This window comes from Nelumbo nucifera, chromosome 5, assembly GCF_055504915.1.
Source record: "Nelumbo nucifera cultivar China Antique chromosome 5, China Antique-T2T, whole genome shotgun sequence".
Lineage (NCBI taxonomy): Eukaryota > Viridiplantae > Streptophyta > Magnoliopsida > Proteales > Nelumbonaceae > Nelumbo > Nelumbo nucifera.
Genome location: NC_142653.1, coordinates 78,015,770 through 78,030,245, shown reverse-complemented (window position 1 = coordinate 78,030,245; position 14,476 = coordinate 78,015,770). Strand labels below are relative to the sequence as shown.

Below are 14,476 nucleotides of genomic sequence, written 5' to 3'. Positions count from 1 at the left end.
ATTCGATCTGTTCTTCTCAGTAGGGTTGTTCGATCTGTTCTCTTTAATTAGTATTCCTGCTCTGATACCATCTTGACAGTATGGCCGACCAGAAGAGAAGAGAAGAGAAGAGAAGAGAAGAGAAGAGAAGAGAAGAGAAGAGAAGAGAAGAGAAGAGAAGAGAAGAGAGGAGGGAAGAAAGAAGGGTTTTGCAATGTAACAGTGCTGGCGGCGCCAGCCTTTATTTTAATATATATAGGGCGGCAGAAATAACAAGGGAAAAGACCCTTGTGCCCCTGAGTACAATAACAGACATAACAGAAAGAAAAAAACGAAATAAAAAACACTTTAATTAGCCAAACAGGTCCTAACATCATCAACTAAATTATTTTAACATTATTTTAACAATAAACAAGCATTGGCACATGATAAAAGTTTTCGAGTCTGCAGCCACTGAAAGCATAGCAGCGGCACCAGACTCAAAGGGCAAGCCTGATTGACCAACCTGAACTATCCATACTGACTTAATCGCTCATGAACACAGCCCCAATGCTCAAAAGGATCAAACTACCAAGAGTTGAAAGATGTACCAATATCATCATCTTTCATTCCTCCTCTTCTAGGTCAACCATTTGAAGCAGAATTAAAATATACCATTCAAGAAATAGCCTTTTGTCCTTCACTGAATGACGCTTCACTATATTGAAACACAGTCCCTATCTACTATCATCCCTGTAAAATAGAAAGAGAGGTTTCCATGTTAAATAAGAGAAGCATTAATTAAAAACTACAATGACATAAAATTCACCTAAAAATGATAAAACACACATCACTAGAAGGAAAAGACCCTGTCTCTTTTTCAAGGATTTTAAAGATAAAGAGCATTTTGTAGGGGTACAGTTTAAATCAATTAAAATAAAATATAAATCATGGTTTAATTGGTGAAATAAATTTAGGTAAGCAAACATGCCTTTAACAAATAGATGGTAGGTGAGGAGTAAGGTGAATGATTGAGACTAGGTATTTTATTCCATTATATAATCAAAAGCTCAAACAATGATGAACAACATAAACATAGGGGTTCCTCATATTGTGGGTCTTTAGAAATGGAACCACACTCTTGAATTTAAAGAATAAGGTCATGAGGAGTATCAACTCCAAAACCACAAAAATGAGGTTAGATCATGCTTCTGTACTTGCAGATGGGCTAAAGTTTGGAGCCTACAGTTTCAGGTTTTCATGTCCTAGTCAATTTTGAATTTGAAGGGAGTATCGACTTCAATGAAGTCCCCAAATTGAGGAAGGGAAAGGTTTGCCCATAAAATTGTGCATATATTGCTTGTCTTGCAGAAGAAAATGAATAAAGTATAAATGCAACTCAACTCAACCTTAATCATGATTATTTGGGGTTGGATATATAAATCCTGTCCTGCCAACTATTCTCTATTAATGACCACGTTTTCTGTCAGACCGTAAGTTTAAGAATCATTTTTTACTTATTTTAGAAGACAGTTCTTTAGTCTTCCCCTTCTTTTTTAGACCCTTCTACTTGTACCAAATCACTCCTCAACAGTGTAATTTGTTGAATGTAGTAATAGAAGTGGAACTATTGGCTATTTTCAGTTTCTCTTTTTCTTTTTTATGATTCTTTAGTTGTTGGACCTATTGTCATTGGGCTATGGGCTATTTTAATTTTTTATAGGTCATTTGTTATTGCCACCTCACTAGGGGCACCGGTAATAGTAGAAAGGTTTGGATAACCTGTTTTGATATACAATCTGTAAAAGAAAGAAGAAAAGAAAGATGTGAAAAGGTTTCAGCTAAGAAAGAGAGAGATGAGAGATAGAAGAGAATGAGAGAAGCTTGGAATAAGGTCTGGCCGCCCCTTTCATTAGATTATATACTCATAAAAAAGAGAGTGCAAAGACAAGTATGCCCTTAGTAAGTCAGCTACTTGTGAGAACTTGAAAAACACTCTTAACTTAAAACATAAACTAATGGGCCTAAGGCCCAAACTCCCTAACTATGCTATGCAAATAAAAAAACATGTTATATTAGCACAAAACTCAACAGTCCCCCTCAAGTTGGGAATAAATGTCACATATTCCCAACTTGAGTAGATCATGTTTCAGCTTGTTTCTTGCAATTCCTTTTGTAAGAACATCAGCAAGTTGCAAGTCAGATGCAACATATGACAAGCAAACTTCTCCGGATGTCACCCTTTCCCTTATAAGTGTTTATCCATTTCTATATACTTCGTCCTATCATGCTGAATTGGGTTGTGGCTAATGTTAATTGCTGCTTCATTGTCACAATATACCATCATAGGTTCTTCAGCCTTAATTCCAATATCCCCTAACAAGGAATGGATCCAGCGGACCTTTGAAACACCATGTGCCATGGTTCTGTATTCAGCTTCTGCACTTGACCTTGCCACAAGTGTTTGTTTCTTACTCTTCTATGAAACTAAATTACCTCTAGCAAGAGTACAAACTCCTGTTGTAGTTCTTCTGTCATTTAGGCACTCTGCCCAATTAGCATTTGTGTAAGCCTCTACCTTCAACTGTCCATGGTCAACAAACGATATGCCTCTACTTGGGTGTCCATTCAAATAGGAAAGTATCCTGTCAATAGCCTCTTAATGCTGAATTCGTGGGGCATGCATGTATTGACTCCCCACACTCACTATATAAGAGATGTCTAGTCGTGTCATACATAAGTATAGCAACCACCCCACTAACCTCTGATATCTTCCAACATCCTTCAGTAGTACACCCTTTGAAGCATTTATCCTGTAGTTCTGATCAATAGGTGTATCAACTGCCTTTGCCTTAAGCTATCCTATCTCCTATAGTAGATTTAGAACATACTTCTTTGTGAGATGAAGACCCCATGCTTGGACCTTGCCACTTCAATGCCAAGAAAATACTTAAGCTCCCTAAGATCCTTAATCTCAAACTTTTTGTGCAGATTCTTGTTCAGGGCATCAATCTCACTCAAATCATTTCCTGTAACTACAATGTCATCTACATAAACTATCAAAAGTGACACTAGTGAACCCCACCTCACCAATGCACTTCTAAACCTATTAAACCAAGTTCTGGGTGATTGTTTTTAACCATATAGGGACTTCTTCAACCTACATACCTTTTCTTTTTCCACATTATTGTAGAATCCAGCTGGAAGGTCCATATACACCTCCTGCAAGTCCCCATTGAGAAAAGCATTCCTCACATCAAGTTGGAAGAGTGGCCAAGAGTATGTAGTTGCTAGTGATAGAAGAATTCAAACTGAATTCATCTTCGCCACTGGTGCAAAAGTTTCCAAGTAGTCTATGCCATAAGTTTGAGTATACCATTTTGTAACTAGCCTCGCCTTATACCTTTCTATACTCCCATCCAATGTTTTAAAACGCGGAGGCGTGACGTGAGGCGTTCCACTACCTAGAGGCATTAGGCGTAGTTCAGAACGCAAGATGCATAAGCCTCCCGAATAGAAGGAGGCGTAAGCCTCCTTAAGAGGAGGGGGGTTAGGAGGAGGATGAAAAGAGTAGAAATCTACTGAACTTAAAAAATATGAATAGAAAAGTGGTTTCTTGAAGAGAGGAGGAGAGAAGGAGAAGAAGAGAAGAAGAGATCTTGAAAGAAAAGAGAGCAATAATTTGGCCACCCCCTTCACTTTATTATTTATACTAAAAATGATAGAGCAGTACAAAGAGAACTATGCCCTTATAGGGCGGCATTACATAAAACAACATATATAAGAGCCAAAAACATAATAAAATTTGGACTCACATAACTATTGTGGTCCCCACCTCCTATGTAACAACTAACATAAAATATTTACTCAGAAAAACAACATAAAATTGATTAATCTTAACACTCCCCCTCAAGTGGAGTAAATGTCACATTCCCAACTTGCGTAGATCATGTTCAAGCTTGTTCTTTGCCACCCCTTTAGTGAGAACATCAGCCAATTGCAACTCTGAAGAGACATAAGGCAAACAGACTTCTCCGGTTGTTACCCTTTCTCTTATAAAGTGTCTATCAACTTCAATGTGTTTTGTCCTGTCATGCTGAATTGGATTGTGGGCAATATTGATTGCAACTTGATTGTCACAGTACAACATTATAGGTTCCTCTGCTTTCACCCCAATCTCACTCAAAAGAAATCTAACCCAAAGAAGTTTTGAGACACCATGAGCCATGGATCTATACTCAGCTTCTGCACTTGACCTTGCCACAACTGTTTGCTTCTTACTCTTCTAGGAGATCAAGTTTCCACCTACAAAGGTATGCACTCTTGATGTAGACCTCCTGTCATCTAAGCATCCTATCTAGTCTGCATCTGTATAGATTCTAGCTTCAGATTTGTCATGATTTGAGAAAAGAATGCCTTTGTCAGGGTGCTTTTTCAGATATGCAAGTATCCTCTCAATAGCTTCCCAGTGCTGAACCTGAGGTGCATGCATGTACTGACTCACAACACTGACAGCATAAGAAATATCTGATTGTGTCATACACAAATACAACAGTCAGCCCACGATTCTTTGATATCTCCCCACATCCTTTACTGACTCACCATCCACACTGTAGTAGGTCAAGTACATATTTTCTCTGTGAGATAAAGATCCCATGCTTGGATTTTGCAACTTTAATCCCCAAGAAGTATTTGAGCTCACCAAGATCTTTGATCTCAAATTCTTGTTGCAATGATTTTTTGAGATCATTAATTTCCTCCAGATCATTTCCTATAACCAATATATCATCCACATACACAATCAAAATTGACACCATAACATCTCTCCTCTTTACAAAGAGGGTGTGATCGGACTGGGTTTGAGTGTATCCAAAATGGATAAGTTCCCCTCTGAACCTGTCAAACCAAGCCCTAGGTGATTGTTTCAGGCTATACAGAGATTTTCTGAGTTTGCACACCTTTCCTTTACCAACATTTTCATAAAAGCCTGTTGGAATGTTCATATATACTTCCTCTTGTAAATCACCATTGAGGAAAGCATTTTTGACATCAAGTTGGGACAAGGGCCATGAATAGGTGGCTGCTAGAGATAAAAGGATACGAACTGAACTCATCTTAGCTACCGATGCAAAGGTTTCCAGATAATCAACACCATAGGTCTGAGTATACCCTTTTGCTAACAACCATGCCTTGTACCTCTCTATCTTGCCATCGGCCCTATACTTCACTGTGAATACCCATCTACATCTGACTGTCTCCTTGTCTGGGGGGAGATCAACTATTTCCCAAGTGTGGTTTTTAACCAATGATTCCATCTCTTCTTGCATGACTGTTTTCCACTCAGGTTTGGAGAAAGATTCAGTATCATTCATGGGTATAGACACAGAATTCAAGGAGGAAAGAGTAGAAAACTTGTTGATTTAAAAATTATGAAATAAAAGGAGTTTCTTGAAGAAAGAAGGAAGAGAGAAAGAAAATAAGAGAAGTTGAAAAGAAAGGAGAGCAATGATCTGGTCGCCCCCTTCACTTATTATTTATATTAAAAATAATAGAGCAATACAAAGACAACTATGCCCTTATAGGGCGACAATACATAAAACAACATATATAAGACACAAAAACATAATAAAATTTGGACTCACATAACTACTGTGGTTCCCACCTCCTATCTAACAACTAACATAAAACATCTACTCATAAAAAACATCATAAAACTGATTAGTTTTTAACACACCCCCTCAAGTTGGGAGTAAATGTCACACATTCCCAACTTTGCATAGATCATGTTCAAGCTTGTTTTTTGCCACTCCTTTAGTGAGAACATCAGCCAGCTGCAACTCTGAAGAGACATAAGGCAAACAAACTTCTCCGGTTGTTACTCTTTCTCTTATAAAGTGTCCATCAACTTCAATGTGTTTTGTCCTATCATACTGAATTGGATTGTGAACAATATTGATTACAGCTTGATTGTCACAGTATCACATTATAGGTTCCTCTACTTTCACCCCAATCTCACTCAAAAGAGATCTAACCCAAAGAAGTTTTGAGACACCATGAACCATGGATCTATACTCAGTCTCTGCACTTGACCTTGCCACAACTATTTGCTTCTTACTCTTCCAGGAGATCAATGGCTGCATCTGTATTGACTGCACTTGACCTACACACTCCTGATGTAGGCCTCCTATCATCTATGCATCCTGCCCGGTCTGCATCTGTATAGGACTCTAGCTTCAGATTTTCATGATTTAAGAAAAGAATGATTCTACCGGGGTGTTTTTTCAGATATTGCAAGTATCCTTTCAATAGCTTCCCAGTGTTGAACCCGAGGTGCATGCATGTACTGACTCACAACACTGACAACATAAGAAATATCTGGTCGTGTCATACACAAATACAACAGTCGGCCCACCATTCTTTGATATCTCCCCACATCCTTTACCAACTCACCATCCACACCATTAACTCTGTGATTTGGACCAATAGGAGTGTCTGCTGGTTTGGTCCCTAGCTTCCTAGTCTCCTATAGAGCATAATCTGGTTCACTGACTCTGACCCACTACTACTGTTGCTGCAAATATGATGTCTTTAATGTCTTGGAATCTCATCCAGAAGGTAGGCTCCATTCACCTCACGACCACTCCCAATCATCTTCTTTGACTCCAGATCCTACAAAACACAATTACCAGGAAGAAAGGTCACGAAACAATTCAAAATTTTTGCCAAAGAACTAACAGAAAGTAGGTTGGTATGAAGTCTAGGGACATGTAAAACATAAGATAAAGTTATATCATTGGTCACTCTAACTGTCCCCTTCCCAGCAATGGGAATATGTAAACCATCTGCTGTAGAGACTGCCTCTACCAGAGCACAACTAATGGGAACTGAAAAGGGTAGGAGCATTAGTCATGTGCTCAGATGCTCTTGAGTCTATAATCCAAGGAGATCCCTCTTTACCTGAAGTGGATGCAAGATTTGCATTTGCATATGAACTACCTGTATGTGCGAAAGAAATGGTGTAGTTGGCTCCTGCATTCTACTGTCCATCTGGAAGGCCAGAGCTAGGTGAATCTTTCTTACTCATAATCTGTCCAAACCTCTCCAATTCTGTTCTCACTGCTATTACTGCAATGAATTCCCAATCAGTTTGGGAAAGAGGGGCTGAAGAGTCTCTTGTAGTGGCAACATTTGCATTTCCCTTCTTGTTCCTTATCTAGACAGGCATAAGATTTGGATGAAGCTTCCAACAAGTGTCCCTGGTATGCTTAGGCTTCTTACAATAATCACACACCAAGTCATTCTTATCTTCCCTTCTAGTCTCACTACTCCCCCTATCTCCATTCGGCTTGGGATTGGTTGTACTAACCATAGTCAAGACTGGTCAATCCTAGGCTATCTCAGCATTACATTCCTCCTACTCTCATCTCTAGAGACAAAGGCATAGGTTTGAGAGAGTGTCGCACCCTCCCTAGAAAGAATATGCTGCCTAACAATGTCAAATTCAGGGTTCAGCCCTGCCAAGAACTTAAAAACCCTATTCCTCTCTACCAGTCTGTTATAGGTTGCTGCATCATTTACACTTTCCCATACCACAGTTTCTAAGTGATCTATTTCCTGCCAAAGGGTTTTTAGCATGGAGAAATACATAGCAAGGGGTTTTCTCCCTGTTTCATACTTATCACTTGATTCCTTAACTGATAGGCTCTGGCTTCATTTTGTTTCTGAGAGTAGGTTTCAGTCACCCCATCCCAAATCTCCTTAGCAGTATTAGCCCATTGGAAATTTTTTGCAACATGAGGTAACATAGAATTACACAGATAGGACATTACCATGTAATTCTCCTACACCCATTGGGAAGATTCTATATCAGGTTTTTTCTTCTCCCCAGTGATGTACCATAATTTTCCACGGGCACCAATAGCCATCTTGCCTGTTTGTGCCCACTCTAAATAATTTGTACCATCAAATTTTACTGTAGTAATGATTTCAGACCAAAAAATATCACTACTACCTCTAACACCTAGTCCCATAGTACCGGTGGATTTCACCTCGGTATTCCAACTCTCCATCTTACTTCAAATAGTTCAACAGTAAGAACAAATAGTTTGGAGACCTTCCAAAACAATTTAATATCACACACAGAAACCAATCCTTCCGGAAGAAGAAAACCCTATCCGAAGAGAAATCTTTGTCCTCTCCACGCCTCCCAACAGAGAGAAGAGTGAATCAATCTCCAGGAGGCTCACAAAATTCCAGAAACTTAACTGCCCTCTTCAGAATATCAAAAGAAAACTAACAATACCTAGGCATCCAATATCAGATAAAAAACAGAGTCCAACTTTTCTGGGACTCTTCCCCGTACTCCAGTTTTTCCTAATTTTGATGCTGAACAGTAGATCACCTTCTTGATGACTGGATCCCACCAAAAAATCCAAGAACTAGGCAATATATGCAGATCGCTCAGCCCTTTGTTACTTCATGCAGTCCCGTCGACTAGGGTTGCATGATAATGCTTCAAGAACCCTAACCGGTGCTTTGATACCAAGTAGAAACTGCTGAACTTAAAAAATATGAACAAAAAAGTGGTTTCTTGAAGAGAGGAGGAGAAGGAGAAGAAGAGAAGAGATCTTGAAAGAAAAGAGAGCAATAATCTGGCCACCCCCTTCACTTTATTATTTATACTAAAAATATAGTACAAAGACAATTATGCCCTTATAGGGTGGCATTACATAAAACAACGTATATAAGATCCAAAAACATAATAAAATTTGGACGTAGATAACTATTGTGGTCCCCACCTCCTATGTAACAATTAACATAAAACATCTACTCAGAAAAACAACATAAAACTGATTAATCTTCAACAAAAAGGAAGGGGGGATCTCATTTTTTCTTTATTTTTAATATAAATCTTTTATATTAAGAAGAATAAATGCATAACATTTGTTGAAATGAGGGATCTCATTTGTCTTTTTATATAAGATGTGCATGAGGCGTACGCCTCTAGCACACCTCATGACAAAAGCACATGAGGCATACGCCTCAGAGGTGTCAATGCCTTTGGCATACGCCTCAGGGCGTTTTGGGAGCGCCGCACCTCTAGGTGTATGCCTCTCACGCCTTTTAAAACACTACTCCCATCAACCTTGTACTTCACTGTAATAAACCCATCTACATCCAACAGTCTCCTTGCCATCAGGCAAATCCAATCTTCCATGTTTGATTTTTAATCAATACTTTCATTTCCTCTTACACTGTCTTCTACTCAGGTTTGGAGAGAGCTTCAATAACACTCTTGGGTATAGACACAGAGTCAAGGGAGGAAAGGAAGGCCCAGTAGGAAGGAGTTAATCCACTAAATGAAAGATAATGTGAGATGTAATGAGTAGTGCACTTCATTTTCCCTTTTTTGAGGGCAATAAGGAGATCAAGGGCATCTGCAATGGCGTTAGGAGCAAGGGTAGTAGTATCACTAGGAACTAAACCATCTGGGGGAACAAGAGGCATACCTGGGTCTGTGTCAGTCGAACCTGGAATCTCCGATGAGCCAATAGGGAGCGACGTGGGTTCCTCTACTGTGGAATCAACCTCCCAGTGCTGTCGTAGGCGCCGTCGTGTAAAATACTGAGAGACGGGACGCAATGGAGGTGGCAAAGTGGCTGAGATAGGTAGGTCAGACACTAGAGTAGACAAGGGAGTTGGAACAGAAAGTGGTATAGATTGTTCACTTCCTTCTCCAAAACACTCCCCCTGAGAATAATCCCCCAAGAAAAAAGGCGATATCCATAGTAACATACCGACTCTCAGAGACTAGATCATAACAACAATACCCTTCTAATTTCTTGCATACCCAAGGAAGACACACTTCTTTGCCTTATGACCCAGTTTTGAGCGGTGAGGACCAAGAAAATGGACAAAGCACAAACATGCAAACAACCTTGGAGGAATATGGAATGCCTCCCCCTCAGGAAAAAGAAGGTTGAATGGAGTGCTATATCCAAGAACACTGTTGTAAGAACTGCATCACCCCAAAAACGAATTGGAATTGTAGATCTCAACATCATGCTTCTTGCTACTTTCACAATATGTCTATTCTTCCTTTCTGCTACACCATTTTGTTGTGGAGTGTATGTACAACTGCTCTGATGGATAACTCCATGCTCCAAAAGGTATGATGACAGGTTTTTTTCAAAGTATTCCCTAGCATTGTTTGATCTAAACACTTTCACTCATACCCCAAATTGTGTTAGCACCATCTGATTGAATTGTTTAACCAAAGACGACACCTCATCAAATATATCCAAGAATACCGAGAATAATCATCCACAAATAGAAGAAAATACCAAAAGCCATGCATAGAGAAAACATGGTATGGCCCCCACACATCAGAATGAATAATATCAAAAATAGAAGAACATATTTATTACTTGCTTTAAAGAAATGCCTACAATGCTTTCCAAGTTGATAGCCCTCACACTCCAAACTGGACAAACTGACAGACTCAAACAATTTAGAAAACAAAAAACACAGAAATAAAAAAGACAAATGTCCTAACCGATTATGCCAAAGCATAATCTGACCTAGTGGCTCTGACTCAACACTCCTGCTGACATGATGACTCTAATGACTGGGAAGTGCATCAAGAAGATAGATTCCATTCACCTCACGACCATTCCCAATCGTCATCTTTGATTTTAGATCCTGCAAAACACAATGACTAGGAGAAAAAAATCACAGAACAGTTCAAATTCTTTGTCAACCTACTAATAGATAAAAGATTAGTGCTCAGTCTAGGAACATGAAGGACAGAAGATAGGGTAATGGTATTAGTTATCCTGACAGATCCTTTCCCAGCAAAAGAAACCTGTGATCCATCAGTTGTGGAAACTCTATCTTTGCTAGAGCAGAGGTGGTATGAGGTGAAAATGGTGGAAATGTTGGTCATATGTTCTGAGGCTCCTGAGTTTATAATCTAGGGAGGTCCCCCTTATTTGTAGTTGATACATAATTTGCAATGGCATGTGAATTACTTGTGTGTGCAAATGAGGTAGAATGACTACCTCTTGATCCACCTGCACCTTTCTGTCCATCTAATACTGAGTTAGAATTGGTTGTATCCTTTTGATTTAGGAATTGTTCATACCTCTCCAATTCGGCCCTCACCACAACTGCTACAATAGATTCTAGAAAGGCTGTAGTAGGTGGCCCTGATAAATCACCATTCTCTGCCATATTCACATTTCCCTTCTTATTTTTGAGCCGGCTCGGTACAAGGTGTAAGTAAAGCTTCCAGCAGGTATCTCTGGTATCTTTGGGTTTCTTACAGTAGTCACAAAAAAGATCCCTTTTGTCCTCCATCCTCGATTCATTTCCACCCTTATCCCCACTTGACTTAGGTTTCACTGTGCTAACCATAGCTGATTGCTCAAGGCTTGGGTTCCTCATCATCACATTTCTCCCATTCTCCTCTCTAGACACAAAGGTATATGCCTGAGAGGGAGAGATACATTGTCTCGAGAAAGAATATGTTGTCGTGCAATATCATACTCAGGTTTAAGTCCAACAAAATTCTCAAAAACCGTATTCTTTTCTACCAGCTTTTGATAAGTTGCTGCATCTTTGCTACTTTCCCAAACCACAGTCTCCAGATGATCTATCTCCTGCCATAAGGTTTTTAGGGCTGAAAAATAAATAGCAACAAAATTATCTCCCTGCCTAGTAGCAATCACTTGGTTTCTTAACTGATAGGTTCTAGCAACATTTTCATTCTGTGAATAGGTTTATGCTACTCCATCCCAAATCTCCTTAACTGTGCTAGCCCATAAAAAGTTCTTACTTATATTGGGCAACATGGAATTACACAGCCAAGCCATCACCATGTAGTTCTCCTATACTCATCAGGAATGGTTAGTTTCAAGTTTCTTTTCCTTACCGGTGACATACCCCAATTTCCCACGAGCACCACTGGCCATCTTTGCAAATTATGACCATTCTAAGTAGTTTGTACTATCCAACTTGACTGCAATGATGGTTCCAGCCCCGAAGAGGTCTCCAGCAACTCCTCCCCCGAATCCCATTTCTCCTGAAAATTTGTTTTCAACTATACAACCCTCTAAACTCTCAGAATAGGTCAGGAAAATCAATTTGAGATGAAGAAAAGGTATTCATCTCCTTTAGAAACCTCAAATACCCTCTTGGAACCCTAGAAGCCCCTCTATCCAAAGATTCATTTTTTCGTAGGAACGGTAGAAGAGAGAGAAGAGGTTGTCGCTCCCTTTAGAGACCTCCAAAAGGGCTAGGACTTGAACCTCCCCCTTCAGAAAACCTCAAGGAACCCTAGAAAACTAGAATGCCACTTCCTAGGTCAAAATTGAAGAGTCCTACTAAAACAGGACTCTCCCCCTTTCTCTAGTTCTTCCTAATTTTGGCGTAAAACCCTAGACTAGCTACAAGGGATTGCAATTCCACCAAAAAAGTTCAAAAATTAGGCTTACATGAACTCTTCAATTAGCCCTTTACCTTATCATGCAGTCGACCGATCTAGGGATGCATGATGGAGCAGCTCAAGAAGTGTTTAAACTTGCTCTAATACCAAGTAGAAAGATTTGGACAACTTGTTTTGATATAAAAACTGTAAAAGAAAGAAGAAAAGAAAGAGGAGAAAAGGTTTCAGCTAAGAAAGAGAGAGATGAGAGATAGAAGAGAATGGGAGAAGCTCAGAATTAGGTGTGGCTGCCCCTTTAATTAGATTATATACTTATAAATAAAAAAGAGAGTACAAAGACAAGTATGCCCCTTGTAAGTCCTATTGGTTTGATCTCCTTATTCTAAATCTTTCTCCTCTTAGGGTTCTTGTTATCAGAACTAGATTTTACTAAAAATGGCAAGTCAAAGTTTTACTATAAATAGTAATTTTGTTTTCTAAAACAGAAATCATGTGTCATACTGTCATCCTTAAATTTCCTGATCTTTTGAAGTTTTTGGTGAATTTTTCAGATTTTTACTAAAAGATGTGTCATAAATTGTTATGGGCCCGAGCGTAGGATCGCGTCACGGGTCGCTCCACCACAGGAACCTCAGATCTTTCCTTGCCCTTGGCCTTGCGTACAGGCCCTATTTTGACTATCTCAGGGGTGATTTGTCCAAGAGATCACCGAACTCTCCTTTACTCTCTTTCTTGACTGAATATTCGATATCTTCATTCAATAATAGCGTCTCCTTAAATAGGAGATTACAAGAGGAGGGTTCCTTGTTGGATTCGGCTAGGTTAGTCCTAAACGGACTCAAAACTCCTACTTCTAATTAGACTACTTACTTTTAATGGTACTACAATTCCTTCTAAGAATAGGGGATAAGATAAGGGAGAATGGGATAAGGGATAAGGGATAAGGCGCGTTCTCTTGTCGTGTCCGGATAAGGGTGGGCCCACCCTATGAGCTGTCGTGTGGGCCCCACTTTGCTGCTGCTACTGGTGTGCGTGCGCCGCTCATGGTGCCGCCGCTGCACGGCACGCGCGGTGCTGCGCGTGGTGCCACTGCCGTGCGGTGCCTGTCGTGTGTGCGCTGCTCCCTCAATTGCTGCCGTGTGGTGCGGGTGCTCATAACATCACTCCCCTCCTGGACTACGAGCTTGTCCTCAAGCTCGATGTCTGGATAAGCGTTGTCGTGTCCGGATAAGGGATAAGGCGCGTTCTCTTGTCGTGTCCGGATAAGGGTGGGCCCACCCTATGAGCTGTCGTGTGGGCCCCACTTTGCTGCTGCTACTGGTGTGCGTGCGCCGCTCATGGTGCCGCCGCTGCACGGCACGCGCGGTGCTGCGCGTGGTGCCACTGCCGTGCGGTGCCTGTCGTGTGTGCGCTGCTCCCTCAATTGCTGCCGTGTGGTGCGGGTGCTCATAACATCACTCCCCTCCTGGACTACGAGCTTGTCCTCAAGCTCGATGTCTGGATAAGCGTTGTGGAGGTCGGTCCAAGGAATCCAGGTCACCTCTGCTGGGGGTAGTCCCTCCCATTCGACTAAAACCTCGAAGGTGCCTTGATGGATGCAGGATCGGATGAGGGCACGGGGCTGGAGGATAGGTCTGCTCTCCTGCAAAGGGGGTAGGGGAGGCACATGGTCGGGAGGAGTGCCAACATAAAGCTTTAAGAGGGATACATGGAAGATGTCGTGGATCCTGCTGTGCTCTGGGAGCTCGAGTTGATAAGCTACCTTTCCTATCTTCCTTAAAATCTTGAAGGGCTCGTAGAATTTGGGGGCCAGCTTAGGGGGCCCCCGGCGCTTGAGGGACAACTGCCTGTATGGTCGGAGTTTCAGCCAAACATACTGCCCTGGTTCAAAGGTGACTTCGCGGTGCTGCTGATCGTAGGCGTGTTTCAAACGTGCCTGCGCCTGCTGTAAGCGCAAGGAGACTTCGGCCAGGAGGGCATCGCGAGCTTGGAGGCTGCAGTCCACTTCTTCCAGCCGCGTTGAGCCCGGCTCGTAGGACAGAAGGCGTGGAGGATCTCGACCGTACACAACTC

General features: G+C 41.0%; 1 protein-coding gene across 3 annotated transcripts in view; it reads right to left on the bottom strand.

Moving 5' to 3' along the window:
* Window positions 1-331: 331 nt before the first annotated feature.
* Window positions 332-14,476, bottom strand: part of LOC104593904 (potassium channel KOR2-like) — a 146,479-nt gene continuing 132,334 nt past the window's right edge. For all 3 annotated transcript variants that reach the window (XM_010253995.3, XM_088887941.1, XM_010253996.3), the window contains one exon: window positions 332-711. In XM_010253995.3, coding sequence (XP_010252297.1) covers window positions 696-711 — 16 coding nt within the window. In that variant the 3' untranslated portion in view covers window positions 332-695. The remainder of the gene's footprint in view (window positions 712-14,476) is intronic.